The sequence below is a fragment of the Terrapene carolina genome, unplaced genomic scaffold (genome assembly GCF_002925995.2).
Source record: "Terrapene carolina triunguis isolate 2854851 unplaced genomic scaffold, T_m_triunguis-2.0 Scaffold68, whole genome shotgun sequence".
Classification (NCBI taxonomy): Eukaryota; Metazoa; Chordata; order Testudines; family Emydidae; genus Terrapene; species Terrapene triunguis.
The window spans coordinates 17,998,260-18,024,567 of record NW_020664419.1 but is presented as its reverse complement, the minus strand read 5'-3'; the positions used below and the strand labels follow the sequence as shown (position 1 = coordinate 18,024,567).

Here is a 26,308-nt window from a genome sequence, read left to right as displayed (position 1 = left end):
TTGCACAGGACTTGCCTTATGCATGGCAGAACCCCCAGGGGCTGTTTACAGGTTTAGGGATGATTTGTACAGGCAGATCGACATGCAACAGGGCCCAGTATTGAGGACCAACAATTAAGAACACCACATAGTTGAGGGGTATGGTAGCATAGTTTTCCACTACATTCAAGATCAGTATAGATAAGACTTCTATAAGAACTATAGCTCAATATAGAATACAAAATTCTTTGGATCCCAAGAAACCCTCCAAGAAGGGCTATGATATGTATGTGCTTGTCATCATCTAAAGAACCCTGAAGTTCTTATCTGAAGCTATTAAAGCTTGGCAGAATGGTGTTCTAGCATGTGGCCTCTGACACATAAAGGGTCAAGCATTTGATAGAATGGCCTCCATGGTTCTCTTACTGTTGGAGAAGTGGAATCCAGGTGCTTGTGCTGAGGAATTATCAGTGGCAAACATTCATTCTCTGCACTCACTTTCCATTCTCAAGGCTATCTTTGCAAGAAAGAGGTTATGGATCTTACAGCCTTCATTAAAAAACAACAATGTAATTTACCTTGACATTTCTACGTTCTCCACATCAGGGGTTACTGTTCCTCTAACACTAACGCAGGAACCAATCCCTGTAACAAATCCCGTTGCTTACTCTGTCCCCATATCTTCTCTAGCGACACCATCATAGGATCCAATCACATCAGCCACACCCTCAGGGGCTCTTTCACCTGCACATCTACTAATGTGATGTATGCCATCATGTGCCAGCAGTGCCCCTCTGCCATGTACATTGGCCAAACTGGACAGTCTCTACATAAAAGAATAAAATGGACACAAATCAGACATCAAGAATGGTAACATACAAAAACTAGTAGGAGAACACTTCAATCTCCCTGGACATTCAATAACAGATTTAAAAGTAGCCATCCTGCAACATAAAACTTCAAAAACAGACTTCAAAGAGAAACTGCCGAGATACAATTCATTTGCAAACTTAACACCATTAATTTGGCCTTGAATAGAGACTGGGAGTGGCTGGCTCACTACAAAAGCAATTTTCTCTCCCTTGGTATTGATACCTCCTCATCAATTATTGGGAGTGGACCACATCCACCCTGATTGAATTGGCCTTGTCATCACTGGTTCTCCACTTGTAAGGTAACTCCCTTCTCTTCATGTGCCAGTATATTTATGCTTGTATCTGTAATTTTCACTCCATGCATCTGAAGAAGTGGTTTTTTACCCACGAAAGCTTATGCCCAAATAAATCTGTTAGTCTTTAAGGTGCCACCAGACTCCTCGATGTTATTTTCAGAGGGAAATGTGAACAAGCGGGAAGTCTGGCAGAATTGAAGATGCGGTCAATGGTTTGGCTAGGATTTAGAGAGGCATATGAACAGCTGAATACTTATCAGATTTCTGAACTTCATGATATTCATTCTGACAAGTTTCTAATGGTCAGTTTACTGTATGGCAGGCCACCCTCATTCCAACAACTGAAGTTTGGTTTGCTGTGGTTACAGACAGAAACTTTGACAGATGTTTTCATATCTCATTGCCTAAATCTGTACTGAGTCTTTTTAGGTGCCTAAATATGGATTCAGTAGCTTAATTTTAGGCATGAAAATTGACTGTATTTTAAAACCACTCCAATTCTCTCTCTCATTATTTTGAATGTCGAAAATGTGCTTTGAGCACCTATCTTATCAAGTAAAATCACCAAATAAGCAAAAGACTGCCCATGAATATATCTACCTCATTCTAGAATATATCTACCACTCCCATTCAAAGGCTAAGAGGAGAGAGAAAATAGATGAGTTTTGCAGCATGCTCAGAAGGTTAACAAATCTGGGCTCTAGTGGAGCAATTTCCAAAATAAAGGACCCCTCATAGGAGATAGTCTTCTAGCACTTTCCTCTTGTTTATATCAAGGGAATTTCAGTTCGAGCACCTCTGCCATTCTCAGCTCTGTTCTGCATTGCTAGCTCTTGTGATTTTATACGAAGTCTCACAATATTTCGTGATTTTCTGAAAACACTAGCACCTGGAGTCATGTGATTACATGAGAATCTCAACTTGCATTAAAAAAGTGGATTCCTATCCCTCATAGTTGCAGATAAAAGTTTGAAAATGAGAACTAAGTGCACCCAAAAGATTCAAAAACCTCGAAGGTTAACAGGAAGGACCAATAATTTATTTTTTTTAAATCTCTTGATTTCTAAGCCAATCTCATGATTTTTGGAAGTGTGACCTGATGTTTGGCTGTTTTGGGTTGGCAATATTCCCTGTGGCTGTGTGTCAGAGAGAGAGAGAGATGATCTCTCAGATAACAAACCATTTTGGACTTTATAGGCTAAAGCCAATACCCTGAATTCCACCTCAGAGCTTTTATTCATGCCCAGCTTGCAATGTGAGTTAGTTGTGACCTCTTCTATTACCCGCTGTTCTTGATCTGTAAATGTTTCTATACATATCTCAAGTAATCAACAAAATTACTGATATCATCAAGATTCATTTAAAACAATCACTGTCTTTGATCCATTTGGTATCATTTTGCAAAACTATATGGATTCCTCAAAGTTAGACCTAAATCACAGATACCACTTGTTCTCAGTAGCTCACAAATATGAAAGGATCTATGCAGAAAAGCACAATACATTAGAAAGAGTTCATGAGAAAAAGTGGGAGCTGTTGATCTCAGAAAAAAATGGATCAGTGTAACATAATTAATCTAAGCAACAAATATTGTCTCCAAAATTCTGAATTGTGACGATAAACGTATCGTGCAAATTTCTGGCTGCATACATTCAGGCATCATTAGCAAGCTAAGCAGCATGCAGGTGGCGTTGTCTGAAAACCTCCAAATGGCTGCAAAGATACAACAATGTACATCACTTGAGCTAGTTATGTGATATATCTTGTTCATGAGAACCCCTAAAGAAAGAAAGGGTTACTCACTTTTAGAGCTTGCACCTGCTCCTGTTAAAGTCATCGTTAAAACTCCCATTGATTTCAGGGTTGCAGGGTCAGGTCCTTTGAGGGCAGTGGTACACATTGGCCAGTATGCGAGTTAAATAAATTGGTTCCCGATATTCAAAAGTGACTTGTGATTTCAAGAGTTCTGATTTTGGGGGTAAGGAATGCAAGAAAGCAGAGGCTGTTATAAGCAAAAGCAGCTGCAGAGGCAGTGCAAATACCACAAAGTCTTCATGTTACCTTCCTAAGGAAATACAATGTATAAAATCCTACTCCTTCCTTCACTATATCAGATGATCACACTACAATTCTTATACCACATCACATACCATTTTCTTCCCTTGAGTACCATTTGTTTTTCTTTGGCATCTATAATTGTAAGAGAAATATTTAACACATATGCACAAAGCAGAATAAATGACTGAGGGCACGTCTTCACTACCCGCCGGATCGGCGGGTAGCAATCGGTCTATCGGGGATCGACTTATCGCGTCTAGTGAAGACACGATAAAATTGATCCCTGATCGCTCTGCCGTCGACTCCGGAAATCCACCGCGGCAAGAGGCGGCAGCGGAGTCGACGGCGGCGCGGCAGCGGTCGACTTGCCGCCGTCCTCACAGCCAGGTAAGTCGACCTAAAATACACCACTTCAGCTACGCTATTCACGTAGCTGAAGTTGCGTATCTTAGGTCGACCCCCCGCTGTAGTGTAGACCTAGCCTAAGTAGCTGAGGTTAGACACCTTCTGGAAATACTCATTACAAGTTACCTGAGAAAGGTTTACAGAAATTCTGTCTCTTTTACCTCCTGAAGACTATCAACTGTACAGTGCCTCTTCCCAATTTGCAGACTCCATTTTGACATATGTTTACCCTGGATATTAATTAAGCCAAAATCTTGATTTATTCAAAAATTAAATTCCTCTTCATCATTATCCACTTTCTCAAACCAACTATATCAAAAAGCTCCTGTGCCAAAGCATTCTGAGCCTGAGCCAATACCCCATAAAGTCAATGGGACTCTGATGGGCATTGGACCAGACCCTTCTACAATAATAAAAGATTAGGATACATCTTTGCATACCAAGAAAACAAATCCATAAAATTATAATGAAAAATCCATAAAAAGGATACATAAAACCAGTACATTATCATTTTTAACATTGATTTATCAACATATTTATACTGGATAACTTTAACGAGTATTGTGGGTATTTCTATTTCCCAATATCATTTAATATAACCAGATGTTATATTACCTATAATGGGAGAGGCAGAATGGCCCAGTGGGTAAAGCCAGGAGATCTGCATTGTGTTTGCAGCTCAGTCACTGACCTGCTGTATAAACTTGGGCAAGTCACTTCATCTCTCTGTGCCTTGATTTCACTTCCACACCTTTCTTCTCAGTGGTTTTCAACCAGGTATACAGGTACCCCTGGGGATACCGAGAGGTCTTCCAGGGGTTTACATCAACTCATCTAGATATTTGCCTAGTTTTACAACAGGCTACATAAAAAGCACTAGCAATGTCAGTACAAACTAAAATTTCATGTAGACAATGACTTTTTATACTATACACTGAAATGTAAGTACAATATTCCAATTGATTTATTTTATAATTAGATGGTAACATTGAGAAAGTAAGCCATTTTTTTCAGTAATAGTGTGCTGACACACATGTATTTTTATGTCTGATTTTGTAAGCAAGTAGTGAGGTGGAATTTGGGAGTACACAAGACAAATCAGACTCCTGAAAAGGTACAGGAGTCTGGAAAGGTTGAGAGCTACTGTGTCTTATCTGTTTAGATTGTCAGTTATCTGGGACAGTGACTGTCTCTTACTATGTGTCCAGCACCTTGTCCAATGGGCCATAATCTCAGTGGTGACTTTAGGCATTACCGCAATATAAGTAAAAATAATAATGAAACTCAATCTTACTAATACTTTCACATGATTTGTTTTATTTTTGCTCAAGATACATCAATATTGAACATGGATGCCAATGACTCAACTATAAATATACTAATTTTCAACTTTGGCATGTGCCCGTGTTAGATAAATAACAAGAACATTCCCCAAGGGCACTGCCTTGATTTATTCTGAGCCATCAAAGTCAAGTCAGTGCAATAACTAACACTTCTGTGTGCAAGAACAAAACATTAATTAAAGCCGGTAGCTGTGATTTTCACTGATGTGGACTCTTCTTTGCTGTTTTTTGGGTGCTAAGAACAGGTTATTGTATCCTAACGATAGTGCCATGTGACGAGTAAGTGCAACTCTTAACTGCCAATATCTGGCCTTTTTAATTTGTTTATTTTAGAACAGAGTCATGCAGTCATTTTTCACTTATCAAAGGTAATTTTGACACTGAGCTAATTTGTGAGAAAAATCTGTCTCCTCTATACGCTCTCCTTTGAACACTCTTGAAGGTATATTTTTAGACCATACTGATTATAAATCCCAAATATTTTACCATTTCTACCAGCATCATGCAGTGTGATGTCTGCACATGCACATAATTCCTTGGTCAGATTAATCTTCTTCCTTGTTGTTTTCACAGAGGGATGAAAATCAACTGCTACTTATTAATTATAATTCTTAGCTCACCCTTCCTTTCCTATCTCAAAAAAAAAAAAAAAACAGCCTCCATCCAGATGTTAGCTTTGGTAGGTGACTGAAATAGTCCTATTTCCAGTATTAGCTATCCTTTCACTTTCATATGCTCTTATTCATCACAAATCATAAATAATAAATAACAATAAATGTATTATTATTGTTATGAATTATGTGCATTTTACTAGTACCCACAGAGTCTAATCAGGCATTATTGTCCCATGATGCTAAAGTATACACAGTACCACGTTTTCAAAAGACCTCACCTCCGATATGTTCTCAATGGGACTGACTAGGTGCTTACCACCAACACTGCCAAAAGACTTTCCTCTAAGCCAGTGTTCTCCACAACACTTTACCCTGGCTAGTTAGGTCTCAGATAGGCCTATCTCTGCATGAAGAATAAGGAAGAATGGACAGCCACTTCCTCTCTCACGCTCTGGGCACGTGGCATCTTCAATGTGGCTACAAGCACTATGTAGCACAAGATACAGCATGACAAATGCTGCCCCTAGCACTTATGGCCTCAGAAGAGTGTCTATGGCCCCTCCTCCATCCCAGCTAGCACCAGGACAGTTACAGTGGGCGAATGCTTGCTATAATTTTTCTATGGTTTAGTAACAGCCATATCTCACCACACACCTCCTCATGAGGCTATTGTGTAGCATAACACCTCAGTGGCCATTGCTCCTCACCTCTCAATAAGCCTCTGCCATCTGATTACACTAAGGGTACGTCTATACTTACCTCCGGGTTCGGCGGTAAGCAATCGATCTTCTGGGATCGATTTATCGCGTCTTGTCTAGACGCGATAAATCGATCCTGGAAGTGCTCACCGTCGTCACCGGTACTCCTGCTCCGCAAGAGGAGTACGCGGAGTCGACGTGGGAGCCTGCCTGCCGCCTGTGGACCCGCGGTAAGTACCTTGTAGTTCCAACTAAGATACTTCGACTTCAGCTACGTTATTCACGTAGCTGAAGTTGCGTATCTTAGTTCGAACTGGGGGGTTAGTGTGGACCAGCCCTAAGGGTGAACTGTCCATAATGAAAAAACAAACAAGAAAAGCAACAGAGGGTCCTGTGGCACCTTTAAGACTAACAGAAGTATTGGGAGCATAAGCTTTCGTGGGTAAGAACCTCACTTGCATCTGAAGAAGTCCTTCTGTTAGTCTTAAAGGTGCCACAGGACCCTCTGTTGCTTTTTACAGATTCAGACTAACACGGCTACCCCTCTGATACTAAACAAGAAAAGGACAGTTCAACTACTAACAACTGGACATTGAGATCTGTGCTCCTACAGGCTCCTATCCCCTCCAACTACCTTTTTACAAAGTTCCCGGCTTTCCTTCGAGTGTCTGATTGTCCAGAGCCCTGCTTCATCTGTACAGCTGTGGGTAATCTATGCAGGGAGTTCACTGTCTGTTGGTCTTCGGGAAGAACCTTTGCATTGCTGTGACGGATATAGCAGTGTCCCTCACACTGCTCAAAGGGCCAACTCTGTTTTAAATAGACTTTGTTTTGCTCTCCATTGTTTGTAATAGCTGAAGCATTTAAAAGCATCAACATGTTGATTGTGTCCCTTGCTACTTTTATCTCTTTTCTTATGCAGCTTCAAATTAACATGCCTTTTTCTTCATTTCCTTGTTTGTGCATCAGCATCATTAATACTGTCAGCACAGCTCTGGGGATAGAGTTAGTTAACTGCTACTTCACTGCAAAAGCCTTGCAAATATAGTCCCAAATTCTGCCATTTGATATGTGCATGTAATTTCCATCGACAGTGTACTAAAAATCTATTTCATATGTCTATGACTACTGCGACACACGTACTGAAAGCAGCATTTGGGCCATTGGGTCATATGGACAGTTCCCCATTGATGAAAACAGCATTGCATGGCCAAACACATGAAAAAATGCGAGGAAAGTAAGCCCCAAGAGTCCAAATTCTGATCTTAGTCACACCCACAAAACCTATTGGATTATGAGCAGGGAATTTGACCCCCACTCTTTATTTTTGCATATCTTTATGTATTTCTGCCTGTTCAGTCTCTTTGCCCACAAAAGGGAAAATATAATTCAGTGGGCCAAATTCACAGCTGGTAAAAGTTTGCTAAACTCCACTGTCTTCTGAAGGCCTACCCTGATTTATAACAGCTGAGAATCTGGCCCGCTGTTTTTTGTGGTGCACAAAGCTCCGATACACTCCAACAACAGCTGTGTGCCTGCGAACAGCTGTGTGCCTGCGTCTTTTAATTTGACCCTCAGTTTACATATCTTTTGCTGTGATGACAGTGGGGGTATAATTCTCCTTAAAGCGCTGCCACGGCAAAGGACCTTCCTTAAAGCGCTGCTGCGGCAGCACTTTAATGTTGCTGCCCCTTTGTCCCCCCATCGGCAGACGGGGGGTGGGGCAAAAGGGGCAGCTGCCCCGGGGCCGGCAATTTAAATTGCTGCCGGAGCCCTGGGCGGCGCAGGCCAGGCAGCGCAGATGGGCTGGCTGCGGGAGGCTGACCCCCAAGGCCCGCCCCTTCCGCCCAAGGCCCCGCCCTTTCTGAGGTCCTGGAGCCGGGCCCCCGTACCAGTAAGTGTTTCATATTACTTTCACCCCTGGCTACTGCTATGTCTTGTGGCAGGATTTGTGGGAAGCACATGCATGAGCTACATTTATCACCTTTCTTAGATCTACTGGCAATGGAATCGTTTATTTGATAATCTTGCTATATACCTGTGAAACCATCTCTTTACTGTTTATAAAAGAAATCATTTTGTATTGTCAACCATGACTTTTACCTTCTAATAAAGTTTCAGAAGTGCTGACTGCCTGAAGCACAAATTTAAGTCAATGGGAGCTTTCACTGCTCAGCCTCCCTGAAAAACCAGGCCCCTGATAATTTTTAAAAAATAAGTTAATAAGGTATATCAAAAACAGAAAATAGTTTAGGAGTGCATTCTCCTCTAAATGTGCAGGTGTATATGTCGTTAATATTGACTGGACTTACACATGAACACTGGAAGCAGAATAAACCCACACGTAAGATATATTGTAGTCTCCTAAATTCTGACAGTTTTAAGAAACAAATGGACAAAGTGGGGCCTATTGTACATGATGATGTCCTTTTAAATATTTATTATTTGGGTGTAAGTAAACTTTTAAACAAAAATCAAAGGTAAACTCACTGTGTATTCTCTTAATTGTTTCATTTTAAAATTCCCATATTTTGGAGATGCTATCTTTCCAACAGTTTTAAGAACATTTTGAACAAGATGTCATGATTACCAGACCATGGTTGTTTTTTTCCTACCACCTGCAAATGGAGTAGGAAAATGGTTTTACACGGTCTCCAAGAACATGCCTGGTTACTTAGTAATTCAACAATTGTCATCCATGTCACTATCAAAGTAATTGAAATCTCTTCTGATTGATGTTCTTGGATTTTTCAGGCTCTCTTATCAGTATAAATATTTCCTGGTCAGCTTTCTTATCCTATCCAAGTGGGTCTATAACAGTTTCTCGTGATTTTTCTTTACGCTTTTACCTCTAGTTCATTTCAATTCAATTCAAATTCTATCTACTCTGGAAGCCAACCTGTAAGTGAGTGTACTATCCTTCTGCATGGTCCTACTGCACCTATCTTTTTTTCACTGATACATTTGCTCCTGCTTGGTAACATACCTCCTTGTATATACTACAGTATGCAATGTAGTATTTTACTGGCCTAGTTAATTTCTTGATTTAGACAAAACTTCAGGTCACATCATGCCCTCAGTGCACATACATAGCCTTCACTGACGTCACTGGAGTTTGCATGTGTGGATCGAGCACATGATATAGCTCTAAGTCTAAATTACTTACTACATGAGAAATGGCTGACTACTGAAACTCCTGCTACTCAGATGTTCTCCCCCCATCTAACCTAACCATAGGATGCCAGGTAGCAGGGACTGATATGTTTTCACACTGGGCACACTGTCTTTTAAAATCCATATCTCCAAAAGTAAAATATCAGTGGCAATCCATCCATTTTGGTTGATACTCTAAATTGAAGAGGGGTGTTATAAATACCCAACCTATTGTGTCAATGGCACTCGATATACCCCTATGTTTAGATAACTTCTAACAATACCATATTGTGCTAGGCCCTGGTCTCAAAACATCTTTGCATTTTCACCTCTCCTTGGATCCACTATTTTTCTTCACAATGCATTTAAAGCAAACCCAGTTAATCACAACTCTCACACAAAAAATAATGTTTCTGATCATCTAGATAATATATAAACATCCTTTAGTCCTACCAGGGACAGGCTGTATACCTGAAAGTAAGATATTATATTTATTTACTTTCAGCTTCAAAAAATAGAAAAATGATTGTGCCTCTTTTTAGTGCTTCATATCGCCTTTCTTTTATATCATGAAAGATAAAACTCAGATAGGAACACTGACAACATCACAGCTTTCAAAGTGCATTCACCCGTTACCGTGTAAATAGTACAGTCACTTACTTTAATCTATCTTCTTCGGCCCATCACACCTGCAAGTTCAAGGGTGCACACTCCGCACTTTCTGATTTAAATGCAGCAGTTTGGGATTTGGATTACATTTATCGAGTTGTTACACTATGCCAGAGGTATCAGTTTTGACAGACATATTGTCAGTCACCAAACAACTCTATTCTGAAATACTTGGTGCTGCTAATCTGGCATTTCTTATATTACTACTCTTTGTATGGCTAGTATACAAATATGTTAATTGGTTCACTACTAAAAATATGACCAAAAAAGATCTGTCAAGATCTAAATATAGTTGACTTGTATTCCACCAAAAACTTCATGCAGCCGCTAGACATGTTAAACACTTGAGACCATACCTGCTGCAACTAAACGATGCTGTCTCTTAATTTGTATATTTACTTCTTCCTCCTCCTATTATATTTCCATCTCTTCCAATATAATACATAAATGATAAAACCCATGTGAATTCTATATGGTAGAATAAAATTCCAACTATCAGACACCAGCTTAACTGTCCTGCAAAGTGGTCAAATCATTTTTTATTTTAATTTTTTAGAACCAGACCAACTACAGAAGAAGCCACTGTACTTGGAAATACCCTCTTTGCCATAGCTGCAGCCTCCAACACAACTAGCAACACTAGAAACTGCCTCTAAACAATAATTCGGTCCACACCAAGCCATGAATCAGAAAGAAGCTGCTCTATCCAAAAAAAATCCCCCTACCCCTTAATATTTTGATGCTTTTGTGATTTTTAACTTGCATCTATTATTCATTCTGGTAACTGGTCACCTCCTCCAGAAAAAGAGCATATGATCTTCCCCATACTCACATGGCACTGTGCGGAGGTAGAGATTGTCTCGTATGATCTGTTGGAGCTCGTGGTCCACCGAACCTTTCTGGAACCGTAAATTGAGGTAGTGACGAAGGTCCTTATCAACGATGCCTCCTGTAAAAGCAACAAGAGGCCACTGAATAAAAGACCAAACAAAACTAGTCACAGATTTTTCAAAAAAAATTAAATCATCGCCTTGCTTGCAATAGAATCAGTCACTTGCAGGTTCTGCTACTGTACAGATCACTTTCCTTTATGCTACTCCCAGGACAAAGACAGTTTTTAGCTACAGAAATGCACTCAGCATAATAATATAATTTCTCATTGATAAACAATTATTTTCAAGAATGAAAATACTTAATGACAACTGAGTAGTAAAATCCACAAAGTTAAAAAAACAGACATCTATGAAACAAAATGAACCACAGACAGAGATGTCAAAGTATTTTACTGCACAGGCAGATAACATGTATTATGCTCTGCATGATTCCTTAGCCATTGGAATAAGCCATCAGCTTATTAAAAGATAATTCCCTTCTCCAAACTATCCCTATATGACATGTGAAAAGCTCTAACTCCAAAGGCAGTCAGAATACAGAGTAACTAAAACACTCTCAAATGTCCTGAATGCTCACAAAAATAATAAATAATCAATACCATGTTCACTATAAATGATCCTTGCATGTGGAAAATATATAATAGCAATCAAGTGTGCTTATTTCATTTCCACCACTGAAATCAAATCAATGGTAGGGTGATAGCATCTCAAAAAATTTTACAAACTTGCATGTAGATGATGGGAATCAGGTTGAACATACTCTCTCTCCAATTTCACCATTACTTTAGAGCAAACCAGCTTAGACATTGAAGCACTGCTTAGCTGGTTACTGAATGCATCATATTCCATTATTAAAAACAGATACAGAAATCAAATCTAATTTATGTAATAAACATTTCCAGAAATATTTCCCCTCCATCTCAATGAACTAACTGATGGACCACATTTTGTAACTATAGGCAAAAATCTACAAATAGCTACATTTCTTACTGTTTAACATGAAGGAGGAGGGATAATATAGAAAACCCTTGACATGCCATTCACAGACATATTCCCCAAGATGAAACATCACAGTTGGATTGATTTCTAACTTGTTGCATCACACATTCAACCTCAAAGCATGCAAAACAAAAGACAGTTGTTGCTGACCCCTTTCACAAAAGTACTTGGACTCTGTATACAGAAAGCCTGTCCTGCAACCATGAGCAAATATCCTCCCCAGCCTGATTATCCCCCTCACATCGAATGCCAATGGAAATAGCCAATGGTTATAAAACCAAAATACTTTTCTCCTTACAATTATTCCTACTTCCCTGTCAATAGCAAGTCAATAGTCTTTTTACCCCCACTGTTTTTCACCAACTTCAAAACATTTTTGTTCCAATTCCACAAAAGCTTATAAATAAATGGCAAGCTTTAGTTAAAATCAAAAGCAACTGACTTCTACAATAAACATCCCCTCAAGACACGCAAAGTACCTATGTGCTGGTTTCCCGGATGGTCAGGACTTCCATGCAGGTCTCTGCTCTGCAGCTGTCCAAGCTGAGCTACTCAGTCCATTACTTCAGCACTACCAAACCTTGTTTCTAACCACAGGCTTTATGTATAGGACTAGATCATGCCTACTCCTGCTAGTTTATTACAAGAATACAGAGAAGTGAGGGCTGGAGGAAAGCTGCAGAGAAACGCTCTGCTAGTGATAGGAATTAACCATCCTTTCTGATTGGCTGTAAAGAGTAAAGGTCCTGCAGCTCTTGCTCTCCCTGCTCTCTCTAATGCATGGAACATACCCACTGATGCAGATGCTTTCTGGCAGCCTGAGAAAATGCCAGCTATAGAACAACAGATGTAGTCTGCCTGCTGACATAAGCTAGAATCAGTCACCTTATGGAAACGGCTCTGACGTAACTACATTTAGTAGTGTACGTGAATTCCTGACCCTAAAAATGCAGTCTTGGTTTATATCCACCTCCTCAAAACAGCCATTTATTTCACCTTGTGTCAAAAAAACGCACCACAAATCCTTCCAACACTACATGAAGAGAGTCACCTGATACTTTTGTAAAAATGTAAATTTCAAATGAAAGTGTAACTATATATATTAACAATAAATGATATCCATAACCTTCTACTTCTTATGCACAGATTCAATAACTGAACTTAAGATCAGCTTTAATACTTGAACCCTGTGGTTCAGGAAAAGAACTGCCAACCTCCAAGCACAAGTGCAACATACCAAAATTGTACTCTGCACATCGTTATATACTGTAGCATGGAAAAAATGTTTGTTTTAAAGATCTGATCTAAAGAGCAGTCAGAGAAATCACAAAAAGAATATGTACAAGCCACAGTATTTCCCTATCAAAAAATCATTGTGTTCCCAGCGTTAATTGACATATGATGCTATTTTGTGACTATGATAGAACAATTACGTTTACATTTTAGAAGGGTGAAACTGTACTATATTTGATTTCATATGCATGACAAATACTCCTATTGGAAGGAATTTTTATTTAAGCAAAACACTTGACATTTTCCCCTCTCTATCACTCTAAAATGTTCTGCTACTCTAATTCATTTCAATATTCTTTAAAGGCGTGCACCCATTTTCTCCCCATTGGTGCCTACTATATCTTTAAAACGTTGGCAAGCAGGCTGTTAGGAGCCTGATCTTGCTCCCACTGAGGTCAAAGGGAGAACACTCAGTGACATGAGTAAGAGCAGTACTGGGCCCTGAGACTTTAATCATGGAGACTCATTTAACAGAAATGGGTTACATTTAAAGCCTTCATTTAACAGAAATGGATTACATTTAAATCTTCTGATACAAAAATCAGGAGCAACATCGTAAGAGGAGAAATACAAAAATGGGAATATGTTCTTTAAAAGGCTGTAATAAGGTTTAGCAAAATTATACATTGAGCTTATTTTAGAAAGAAAAGGAAAGCACCATTGGCACTATCTGTAAGAGCTAAGGGTACTTAACCTGAGGAATGAGCACTTGAGAAAAGAACTTTGGATGAGAAGTAGAGACGTACAACTGACCATATCCAACCCACCTGAGATCATTTTCTGGCTTCCATGACAGGTTAACTTTCTGTACAATGCAACTTCCCTTTAAAAAAATTAACCAGGTAAGTTTATAGCTATTTTAGTTGTGAGTAAACATCCCTAACATGAAGAGGCATAAACCAACAGGACATTTTCCTGAGCCTGCTGGTAGCCTGAAATGATAGCGCTACAAAGATGTGAATTGCACCATATACCTTGGTAGGTATAGGCTGTGTGCCTAACATGTGATACTATTGCAAATGTTTGTGCAAAGCAGGTAAATATATGCAGAAATGGCCAAATAAACAAAGGGCATAAATAGTTGTGCCCCTAAAATTGCTCCTCCCAGGTAGATGCTGAATGTAACAGTTACTTTGCTAAGGACCCGATCTCGCAAATTGCTCAACATGGGTAGGCACACCTGTGCCAATGCAGAGCCCCACTAAAGCCAAGCACAACAGCTTGCAGGACGGAGTCCTATAAGTTACTATGTTCTTAAGTTACCATGCACATTCTACCAGTCTCCCATTGTAACAAGTGGAAGAGCTACTGTGCATGAAGGAGAGTAGATGGTACTGGGTTCCTAAATCCATCCCACAGATCATAATTAAAAAATTAATTTGGCCCTCACGACAGGCTAAGTCAGACAACTATGTCATAGAGGATCCATGTATTAGCAGCCATGTCTGGTCTTTTTTTCCTGGCTTGAGGCATATACTGTGTTTCAGTTCCATTTAATTTCAAGGAATCCCACGGCTTTACTAGCTGGGAAATATAGGACAGCAATTAAATACTTCCAGTAATGATCTCTTTCATAATGTATGCAAAATAAATACAAAATGCAAAGTCAAATGCAAAGTACTACGCTTGGGAAGGAAAAATCAAATACCTGGCTACAAAATGGGGAATAACTGACTAGGTGGTAGTACTCCTGAAAAAGATCTGGGGGTTCTAGCGGATCACAAATTGAATGTGAATAAAAAGTCTGATGCAGTTGCAAAAAAAAGTTAATGATCTGGGGTATATTAACAGGAGTGTCGTAAGACATGGGAGGCAATTGTACTCAGCACTCGTGAGGCTGGAGTGCTGTGTCCAGTTAAGGGCACCACACTTTAGGAAAGTAGTGAACAAATTGGAGAGAGTCCAGAGAAGAGCTACAAAAATGATAAAAGATTTAGAAAACCTGACCTATGAGGAAAGGTTAAAAAACTGGACATCTTTAGTCTTGAGAAAAGAAGACCAATGGGAGATCTGATAGCAGTCTTCAAATAATGTTAAAGAGGTGTTATCAAGAGAACGGTGATCTATTATTCTCCATGTCCACTGAAGATAGGACAAGAATGGTTTGTTTTCACAATGGAGAGAGGTAAATAGGGGGGTCCCCCAGGCATCTGTACTGGGATCTGTGCTGTTGATAAATGATCTGCAAAAGGGGGTGAACAGTGACGTGGCAAAATTTGAAGACAATACAAAATTTCTCAATATAGTTAAGTCCAAAGATGACTGAAGAATTGCAGAGGGATCTCACTGCCCTGGGGGACTAGGCAACAAAATGGCAGATGAACGTTAATGTTGATAAGTGCATAGTAATGGAGTCATTGTGGAAAGTTCTCTGAAAACATCCACTCAATGTGCAATGGTAGTCAAAAAGCTTACAGAACGTTAGAAACCATTAGGAAAGGGATAGATAATAAGATTGAAAATGTCAATCACTACATAAACTGATGGTATGCCCATACCTCAAATACTCTATGTAGTTCTGGTCACCCCATCTCAACAAATATATTAGAATTGGAAAAGGTACAGAGAATGGCAACAAACATGTTTACAAGTATGGAACAACTTCCATATGTTGAAAGATTAAAAGACTGGGAGTGTTCAGCTTAAAAAAAGAGACAATTAAGGGGCCTAAACAATCATGAATGGTATGGAGAAAGTGAATGGGGAAGTGTTATTTACCCTTTCACATAACACACGAACCAGGGTTCACCCAATTAAATTAATAGACAGCAGATTTAAGGCAAACAAAAGTAAGTACTTCTTCATACAACACAGTCAACCTGTGAAACTCATTGCCAGGGGATGTTGTGAAGGCCAAAGATATAACTGAGTGGGGGAAAAATAGATAAGTTTCTAGAGGGTAAGTCCACCAATGGCTATTAGCCAAGATGGTCAGGGACACAACCCTATGCTCTGGGGGTCCCTAAACCTGACTGCCAAAAGCTGGAACTGGACGACAGGGGATGGATCACTCAAAATTTGTTTTGTTCATTCCCTCTGAAGAATCTGGCATTGACCACTGAGAGAAGACAGGATACGCTAGCTGGACCATTGGTCTGGACCACTATGGCTGTTCTTATGTTCTTAAGAAGCAACAGGCTTAACTTGTAGCAAGGGAGTTTTAGGTTATATATTAGGAAAAACTTTTTAACTATAAGGATAGGTGAGTTCTGAAATGGGTTTATAAGGGAGGTTGTAGAATCGCCATCACTGGAGGTTTTTAAGAATAGGCTGGACAAACACCTGTCAGGGATGGTCTAAGTATAGGTATTGCTTCTGCTTCCGCTCAGGACTTGATGAGCTCTTCCAGCCCTATATTTTGATGAGTCTATGTCTGTTTTAGATCCAGTTACCAATCATGATGGCAAACTCCTAGACATGACTGAACTTGATCCCACAGATTATAAAATTAAATACACTTGGTCAAACTTGCAGAAAAAGAGAGTCTCTGGATAAAGTTGAAAAGTGTGAGCAACAAGGGTGATGTCGTGGTCGGAGTCTGCTATAGACCACCAGACCAGGGGGATGAGGTGGACAAGGCTTTCTTCCGGCAACTAACAGAAGTTGCTAGATCGCAGGCCCTGGTTCTCATGGGAGACTTTAATCACCCTGATATCTGCTGGGAGAGCAATACAGCGGTGCACAGACAATCCAGGAAGTTTTTGGAAAGTGTAGGGGACAATTTCCTGGTGCAAGTGCTGGAGGAACCAACTAGGGGCAGAGCTTTTCTTGACCTGCTGCTCACAAACGGGGAAGAATTAGTAGGGGAAGCAAAAGTGGATGGGAACCTGGGAGGCAGTGACCATGAGATGGTCGAGTTCAGTATCCTGACACAAGGAAGAAAGGAGAGCAACAGAATACGGACCCTGGACTTCAGAAAAGCAGACTTTGAGTCCCCCAGAGAACAGATGGGCAGGATCCCCTGGGAGAACAACATGAAGGGCAAAGGGGTCCAGGAGAGCTGGCTGTATTTTAAAGAATCCTTATTGCGGTTGCAGGAACAAACCATCCCGATGTGTAGAAAGAATAGTAAATATGGCAGGCGACCAGCTTGGCTTAACAGTGAAATCCTTGCTGACAAACGCAAAAAAGAAGCTTACAAGAAGTGGAAGATTGGACAAATGACCAGGGAGGAGTATAAAAATATCGCTCAGGCATGCAAGAGTGAAATCAGGAAGGCCAAATCGCACTTGGAGTTGCAGCTAGCAAGAGATGTTAAGAGTAACAAGAAGGGTTTCTTCAGGTATGTTAGCAACAAGAAGAAAGTCAAGGAAAGTGTGGGACCCTTACTGAATGAGGGAGGCAACCTAGTGACAGAGGATGTGGAAAAAGCTAATATACTCAATGCTTTTTTTGCCTCTGTCTTCACAAACAAGGCCAGCTCCCAGACTGCTGGACTGGGCAGCACAGTATGGGGAGGAGGTGACCAGCCCTCCGTGGAGAAAGAAGTGGTTCGGAACTATTTAGAAAAACTGGATGAGCACAAATCCATGGGGCCGGATGCGCTGCATCCGAGGGTGCTAAAGGAGTTGGCGGATGTGATTGCGGAGCCATTGGCCATCATCTTTGAAAACTCATGGTGATCGGGGGAGGTCCCGGATGACTGGAAAAAGGCTAATGTAGTGGCCATCTTTAAAAAAGGGAAGGAGGATCCGGGGAACTACAGGCCAGTCAGCCTCACCTCAGTCCCTGGAAAAATCATGGAGCAGGTCCTCAAGGAATCAATTATGAAACACTTAGAGGAGAGGAAAGTGATCAGGAACAGTCAGCATGGATTCACCAAGGGGAAGTCGTGCCTGACTAACCTAATTGCCTTCTATGATGAGATAACTGGCTCTGTGGATGAGGGGAAAGCAGTGGATGTGTTATTCCTTGACTTTAGCAAAGCTTTTGATACGGTCTCCCACAGTATTCTTGCCAGCAAGTTAAAGAAGTATGGGCTGGATGAATGGACTGTAAGGTGGATAAAAAGCTGGCTAGTTCGTCGGGCTCAACGGGTAGTGATCAATGGCTCCATGTCTAGTTGGCAGCCGGTTTCAAGCGGAGTGCTCCAAGGGTCGGTCCTGGAGCCGGTTTTGTTTAATATCTTTATTAATGATCTGGAGGATGGTGTGGACTGCACTCTCAGCAAGTTTGCAGATGACACTAAACTGGGAGGCGTGGTAGATACACTGGAGGGTAGGGATCGGATACAGAGGGACCTAGACAAATTAGAGGATTGGGCCAAAAAAAACCTGATGAGGTTCAACAAGAACAAGTATAGAGTCCTGCACTTAGGACGGAAGAATCCTATGCACTGCTACAGACTAGGGACCGAATGGCTAGGTAGCAGTTCTGCAGAAAAGGACCTAGGGGTCACAGTGGACAAGAAGCTGGATATGAGTCAACAGTGTGCTCTTGTTGCCAAGAAGGCTAACGGCATTTTGGGCTGTATAAGTAGGGGCATTGCCAGCAGATCAAGGAACGTGATCGTTCCCCTTTATTCGACATTGGTGAGGCCTCATCTGGAGTACTGTGTCCAGTTTTGGGCCCCACACTACAAGAAGGATGTGGAAAAATTGGAAAGAGTCCAGCAGAGGGCAACAAAAATGATTAGGGGGCTGGAGCACATGACTTATGAGGAGAGGCTGAGGGAACTGGGATTGTTTAGTCTCCAGAAGAGAAGAATGAGGGGGGATTTGATAGCTGCTTTCAACTACCTGAAGGGGGGTTCCGAAGAGGATGGAGCTCGGCTGTTCTCAGTGGTGGCAGATGACAAAACAAGGAGCAATGGTCTCAAGTTGCAGTGGGGGAGGTCTAGGTTGGATATTAGGAAACACTATTTCACTAGGAGGGTGGTGAAGCACTGGAATGCGTTACCTAGGGAGGTGGTGGAATCTCCTTCCTTGGAGGTTTTTAAGGCCCGGCTTGACAAAGCCCTGGCTGGGATGATTTAGTTGGGAATTGGTCCTGCTTTGAGCAGGGGGTTGGACTAGATGACCTCCTGAGGTCCCTTCCAACCCTGATATACTATGATTCTATGATAAACTAAGAACTGCTGTCTTTGCATGTTTCACCCATGAATTTAATGAGCAAAGTATATTCTTTCATAGTGTTTTAATATATATTTTGTGTCTAGTTTCTTTCTCCTCTCAATAGCTAGTAGCAAAGCCCATTTTGTAAAGAAATGCAATAAAAATACACAAAAGGATATTAAACAGTTTGTAGCTGATTAAAAAATTCAAAACTGGAGAGGATAATTGCCATTTCTGAAAAAATGACAGAGATAAATGTAAGGAGGTTTATACTTTTCCCCAGCCTGAATGTTGTTAGTGGCTTTTCATATTTTCCCATTTTGTAACCCTAAGATGCTGCAGATGGAACTTTATAGTTTTTATTTTTCAGAGAAGGACTGGTTGCAAAGTGTGAACATTCCTCTTGCTATTCAAACTATGTTAGGAGTAAGAAATAAAATATTTAAAGCTAATATAATTTTTCTGGCTTTAGCTTACTTATAAATATTTTACAAAATGTTCATGAATTACTATTCTCTCATTCTGTATCATACCTTTTCAACAAAGTGACTTCCTAGGACCTGGCATGGTAGATGTTATTTGTATTTTAACAGTATAATCAATTGCATCTCAACCAGGAACAACTGTGTTGGAGATTTTATTTACAGGGATTAGAATCTAAAAGATTTCTGTTTTCCTGGGTTCTATAAATACCCTTTGTAAGAGAAGTCTATGAATAAGCGAGTCTCATGTCTAAATTTCCATCTTTCCATGACCTACATGCCTTAGAAAAGTAAAAGGTAAATTCCCTAAGAGATGTACCTTGTGAAATCAAATAAACTAAGGCCATACTTGATTTACAGGATGATTGTCAAAAAATTGCAGCTGACTTGTGGAAAAGCCATGGAAAATCATGGTAAAGTAATACTGGACCCTATTATTTGAGGTAATTTGGAAAAGGGTTGACAGCAGGAGCCTGGGGCTGAGAGCAAGAGCCTGGGACTGAGAGCAGGAACCCGGGTCTGAGAGCAGAGGCTCTAGCTATTGGCAGCCCAGTGCTGAGAGCAGGAGCTGAGGGCTGTCAGCAGCAGTCTGGGGCTGAGAGTGGGGCTCCCACCATCAAAACTGCAGTGGAAACCTAATTTTGCGGGATCTGCAGTTTCCACAATATCACGAATTAAGTAGAGCCATGCTCATCACCTTATTTTATGTAAACTTTCCATATCATTCCATAATGCCATCTCTCTCTCTGCATATTTCTAATTTAGATTATAAAGTCAAAGTCTGGGCAGAAGCTATAGTCCAGACTCCGTTGATTTAAACTAGCTTCCATTGATGTCAATAAAACAATGCCAATTTACACCAGCTGAAGATCTGCCCCCATGTTTTTAATCTATGGTGCTATATGAAAATGTTTATAATAACTAACACCACTATAGCATCATTTTATGGGTCATTGAGAATAGTGCATATTTATTCTGAAGCCCGTTGATGGAAGATTTGGTCCAGGTCACTCATTGTCTTCCCTTTTCGTTAGTCAGAGGATGGATTGGAGATGATCTCAGAGGCCTATCAATCACTAGATTGCATGGGGTTATGCTGACTTCTTGAAACTTCAGAGAGTTCTGCTTCATTAGCTCCTTTCTCTATGGGTGTGGGGAAAGGAGAAAAATCTATTGTCTACATATATAAGTAACCTGCAGAATCATTGAATATCAGGGTTTGAACAGACCTCAGAAGGTCATCTAGTCCAACCCCCTGCTCAAAGCAGGACCAATTCCCAACTTTCCCAATTTCCCAATTTTCCCTAAGCTTTTCAACAGACTATTAATAATCAGGGCCCTGTGTACAATGCAAGAATATGGCTGTGTAAATAGTCACATTTCTGAATTACTGGAAATTTTGACATAAGAAATAGCAAATTATCCCATGTCCCCCTACCACAATTCCCTTTCACTGTCCATTTGTCCAATTATCCTAGTCTTTAATTAGGGTGACCAGATGTCCTGATAAAATCAGGACTGTCCCGATATTTAGGCATTTGTCCCGACCCATGTTTGGTCAGGATGCAATTTGTCCCAATATTTCGCACTGAGGGTTTTTTTTTTTTTTTTTTGCTCCGCTGGTCACCCTATCTTTAATACATATTTGCCTCTTATACAAACACCTCTGTAAAACCACCTTCTTCCATGTTGCCTCTTATGCATTGGAATTTATGCCCTGAAGTAATCTAGAATTCCACTACCTACTCCTCCTTCAAATCTCTACTGAAAATCCATCTGTGGTGGGCACCTGCAGGAAATCAGCCAAACTGATTGAGCAGCTGTCAGGAACAGCTGATATTTAATATATACGTATATGTATTTTCCCTGGCCTAGCTCTATTTCAATGCAACAAATTCAAGCTAAAACAAAAAGTATTCCTACTGAAACAGGATAAAAAGGTGGTTTATGAATGGTACCAAAGTTAGTCTATAATGTTAGTTTGTGTCATGAACAATATCCGTTAAACAAGCAATATCTGTTATTTCATAGTTTCCATAATAAAGGCTGTAGCATGCAGTTAACATTTTGGAAGCGCTATATGATCATTCTAATTCTTTATTATCTTTCTTAGCTAACAAGAGTACTGACAATTCAGTTTTTAAACAGAATGTAGAAATTCTGAAGTAGCATCAGAACTCTCCCTTGCTTTTATAAGGATTTATTATTAAAACACAGCCTACAGCAAAGCACATTATTCAAAGGAAATGATTCCCAACAAACATATTTAATACTCAGAGGAACATAGAGACATAAATGTTGGCCATTCATTGATCATTTTATATTGGGCATATTTGACACTAGAAGTTACTTGAGGATTTTATCTAGAATACATAATCACTACAAGAACTTTCTGGAAGCTGCTTGACAAATCTTTAAAAACTTTGTAACAAACAAACATTTTATAAACTTCCTTGTTTTAAAAACCCTCCATTATGCATAGATTTTTCTTCTCTCTCTTTGCAGATCTCCTTTGCCTATCTATCACCAGTCTCAGGCAATTGCGTCATCATACTTGAAAAGGCCTAAATGTAAGAGGTGATCAACCTATACACTTTTATAGCTCTCCTAAACTCTCTGGTATCTGGAACAATTCAAGATGACACAAAGCGGTGAAAATATTTATGCAGGAAACTTAAAACGCTGTAGGGTGCATTTCTTCAAGGTGAATAAATCTTCCTATAACTTTTACTTCATGATTCTTTATTGATGATGTAAATAATTTTCAACAACAAAGTGTTCGGAACATAGGTAACTTTTGGGACTAAGACTTGTCTACACTTGAAACACTACAGCGGTGCTGGTATAGCACTTCAGTGTAGACACACTTATGTCAGCAGGAGGGGTGTAAATGTCACTGCAGCAGCATCTCTAGGAGACATTGTGCCTGAGATAGGAAAACAGCCTCTGGTAGTGCTGGAAGGCGGCATACAGCAAGGGTGTCAAACATGGGACCCACAGGCAGATACGGCCTTGCTTGTTGTATTTACCTGCATGACATGTTTCAGTTAGTGGAATTTCAGCTTTTATTTATTTAAATAAAGTAAAGTTCCCAGCTGTCACGATTATGATGAAAATCCTGCAAGTGTGAATCAATGCAGTAACGTCATCTTGAGTCTGCAGGAAGCTTCAGGCATTGACTCAGAGATGCAAACTCTCCTGTTCCTTATTAAACTCATGGGAATGTCAACACTAAGTCCAACAATAACACATACAGCTGTGGCATGCTACTGAAGTCAGGGTGATTTAGATGGTCATCTCTTTGCGGCAGGAGCTGTCATTTATTTTGTAGAGTGCCCAGCACAGTGGGGCCCCAGCGCCAGTCTCTAAGAACTGCTGCAATATCAAACAACATAAAAACTGAGTTGTACCGTATGCAACAAAGGGAAATTTGACTCAATTTCTGTTCAGAAGACTCAGTATTTAATTTTTTGGGCTCTAGGTAATGGAAGTATAAATGGAGCTTACACAGTATTTTCACTGCACTATAGTTGCTGCTTTCTCTCTACAAAAGCTTTCAAGAAATTGCTTCCTACCCTAGTTTTAAACTTCAATGAAGATGAACTTTCTAATTAGGGATTAGAACTGTTTGTAGTTGTCTCCAGCACACCATCAATTTGACTGATAACTTAAAATATAAACATTAATGATTGTGACAGAGATATTTGAAGGACTGTAATTGTTCCTACAAGACTTATTACAAGGGAAATAATTACCTCTACAGAATGTTTTTTTGACAAATAGTAAAGGCGCATAATCATAGTTATAAAGTATCAATGTCGGGCTACAAAGCGTGCTGGAAACTAGGAAGAAAAGCCTTTTCTTTTCACCTTGAGCTTTAAAGGGATTTATTGAGGCCCTACCGCAAGTAGGTCTTCACTTTAAAAAAAAATTAAGCAGTGTGTGATTATAATTCAGTCATTCAGATGATGGATCTTGCTCCCATTTTTGTTTGAGTCGTGTGTAGCAAAATGGTGTCCCAATCTGGTTGAGGCAACCACTTGCTATGGTACTACATGTAACTCAGAATAATAAAAACCCAAAGGAAATAATGGAAAAACCCTAGTGACTTCAATGGGAACAGTCCCAACTATGGACCAAATGATACTATAGATTTAAGAAATCTTAGCCAGAAGTGTCCAAATGGGCTCATTGACAAGGGAAGACGAAAGAGTCCTGAAGATTTTTAAATCTTTAGTATTCCATCAAAGAAGATTAAAATATCTATATAGACAGGCAGACTTGTGGGGAAAACAAATACTGCTTCTAATCGTGCACTGCTGAGTGACAGTCATTAGGAAGACACAGTTAAAGATTTCCATATCTGGTAAGATTCAAAGGTGTAACGAATATTAACAGTATAGTTGCAGTGTAGTTGCAGCCATGTCAGTTCCAAGATACTAGAGCGACAAAGTGGATGAAATAATATCTTTTATTGGACCAACTTCTTTAGATGAGACACACGAAGTAGAGGTCTGTGTGGCACAAAAGTTTGTCTCTCTCACCTACAGAAGTTGGTCCAATAAAAGATATTACCGCACCCACCTTGTCTCTCTAATATTAATGGTGACATTCAGGGCCATAGTCACTCTGACAAGTATAGAGAAATGGGTTCAAATTACTCTTCATTGTGACGGTCTCTGCTGTAGGACTAAGTCACCGGATGGAGACAGAGAACTGTCTACCTTCTCCAGGGCACCACAAGGCCTACTGAGTGCTGAACCAGTGCATCCACTACATCTCATCCTTGCCCAGAGCACCTACTTTTTGGTCAGCACTGGCTTCCACAAAGTTCCTTGGTGGTCACTGTGCATTGCCATAATCTTCTCTCAATGGGCTTTTTGCTGGAAGAAATCAGCTTAAGTGTAAACATACAAAATAGGCAAAAGTAAGGTTTCCTGAGGACTTCTTAAAGATTTTTCATATGGGGACAAACATTTACTTGTCCTTATTTTTACAAAGGATGCAAAACATCTCTTTATCATTTTAAAAGTAGACAGCAATTGCCCCTCTATTTTAACTTTTCAGTCTGATGTGTTCAGTGTTTTAGAGCCCAGCAGCCAGGAAGCTTCTTCTGTCTTACTAAGGACAATACTCCTTTTTTCCTCTAGCACATTTATTAGTACTCTTTTCTAAAAGAGACAGTTTGCAATAGAACTTGGGTTTGGTCTTGGCAATGGTTTGAATAAAATATGAAAATCCGGATCTGAATAAAGCAATATAGTTTTCCCAGACTTGAATCATTTGAGAGGAATTAAGTTTGAATCATTGTTCCACAATTTTAACTGCTTGAGTTAGAGGCTTCTTTTTCTCACTTCAGGAAATAATACTGCTGTGTCAATAGGCCTGGATTAGTTTGATGGCATTAAACAGAAAGAACAAGATTCATCTGGAAGGATAGAAAAAAAAACCCCCATACAATTGATGAAAGAAAATAGACAATCAAATTTAGGCTTTTATGGTGTTAATTTTAACAGCAATTATAAGATAAGACTGAGGCTGGGATCTTCAAAGGGGTCTAAGAGACTCAGATGTCCAAATCCTTAGGATCTTTGAGCCTAAATCTGAGCCTAATATACAGAATCACTACCACCAAGCATTATTTTCTAGCGGTCTCATAAGTTGTTACTATACAGAAGGTGACCAGTTTACAACCTGAAATTTATGAAAATCAGTAGATGCAACCTATGTCTGCAAAAGGAAAGACACTCTTTTGGAAACTTGGCTCACAAGTTCATTACTAATTTCAGAAACATGGACTACAAATGTGAGTTGTCAGATCCACTCCCTAAAAACAGCAAGGGCGTGATTCTCAGTTTTTCTGCACTATGCATAGTTTGATTTACACCAGCTCAAAAAAACTGTCCAACACTATCAAATTAGAATTGGAGGTGCTTTACACATACTTTGCACTGGTGACAATTACTACACAAGTCACAGAGCAATGGAGAATCAGGTCCCAGAAAATTAAGACTACACAAGGAGACTAATTAACAAAATGAGCAAGAACATATAGCCCAACTTTTAGTTTTGTACCCAAATACATTGGCCACAGCACACAGAGTACATTTTAGTAGACTTTCATTTGAGTGTAATGTTACAATAACCTTAAGGTTAATTAGTGATGCTATTTGAAGGTGTCATTTCTAGGCTACAGGAAACCAACTGACTCATGGAATAATAGTCAGGCAAGCACCGGCCAAAGTACTCAGAGCTCACTCTCTCTCATTACATCTATGTTAACTCTGCTGGTACTGTAGCACGCAACTTCAAAAAGCTAGATGTTACTAGAGGTTTTCTTTTGCACTTTTTTGGGAATAATAGTTCGTATCAACAAAGTGATTTTTATTTTTTCCTGTGGATGTATACTGCCTAAGAGCCCTAGGACATTTATTTAAATGATCATCTGAAATTATATATTTTTACACACACACACACACACACACACACACACACACA

The 26,308-nt window shown here is 39.9% G+C and overlaps 1 protein-coding gene across 1 annotated transcript in view; it reads right to left on the bottom strand.

The window, feature by feature from the left end:
- The window catches only part of MAGI2 (membrane associated guanylate kinase, WW and PDZ domain containing 2), a 1,103,226-nt gene that overhangs the window by 749,227 nt on the left and 327,691 nt on the right, over positions 1–26,308 (bottom strand). Inside the window, exon 2 of the mRNA XM_029910860.1 lies at positions 10,923–11,039. Within this exon, the coding sequence (XP_029766720.1) occupies positions 10,923–11,039 (117 nt within the window). The remainder of the gene's footprint in view (positions 1–10,922; positions 11,040–26,308) is intronic.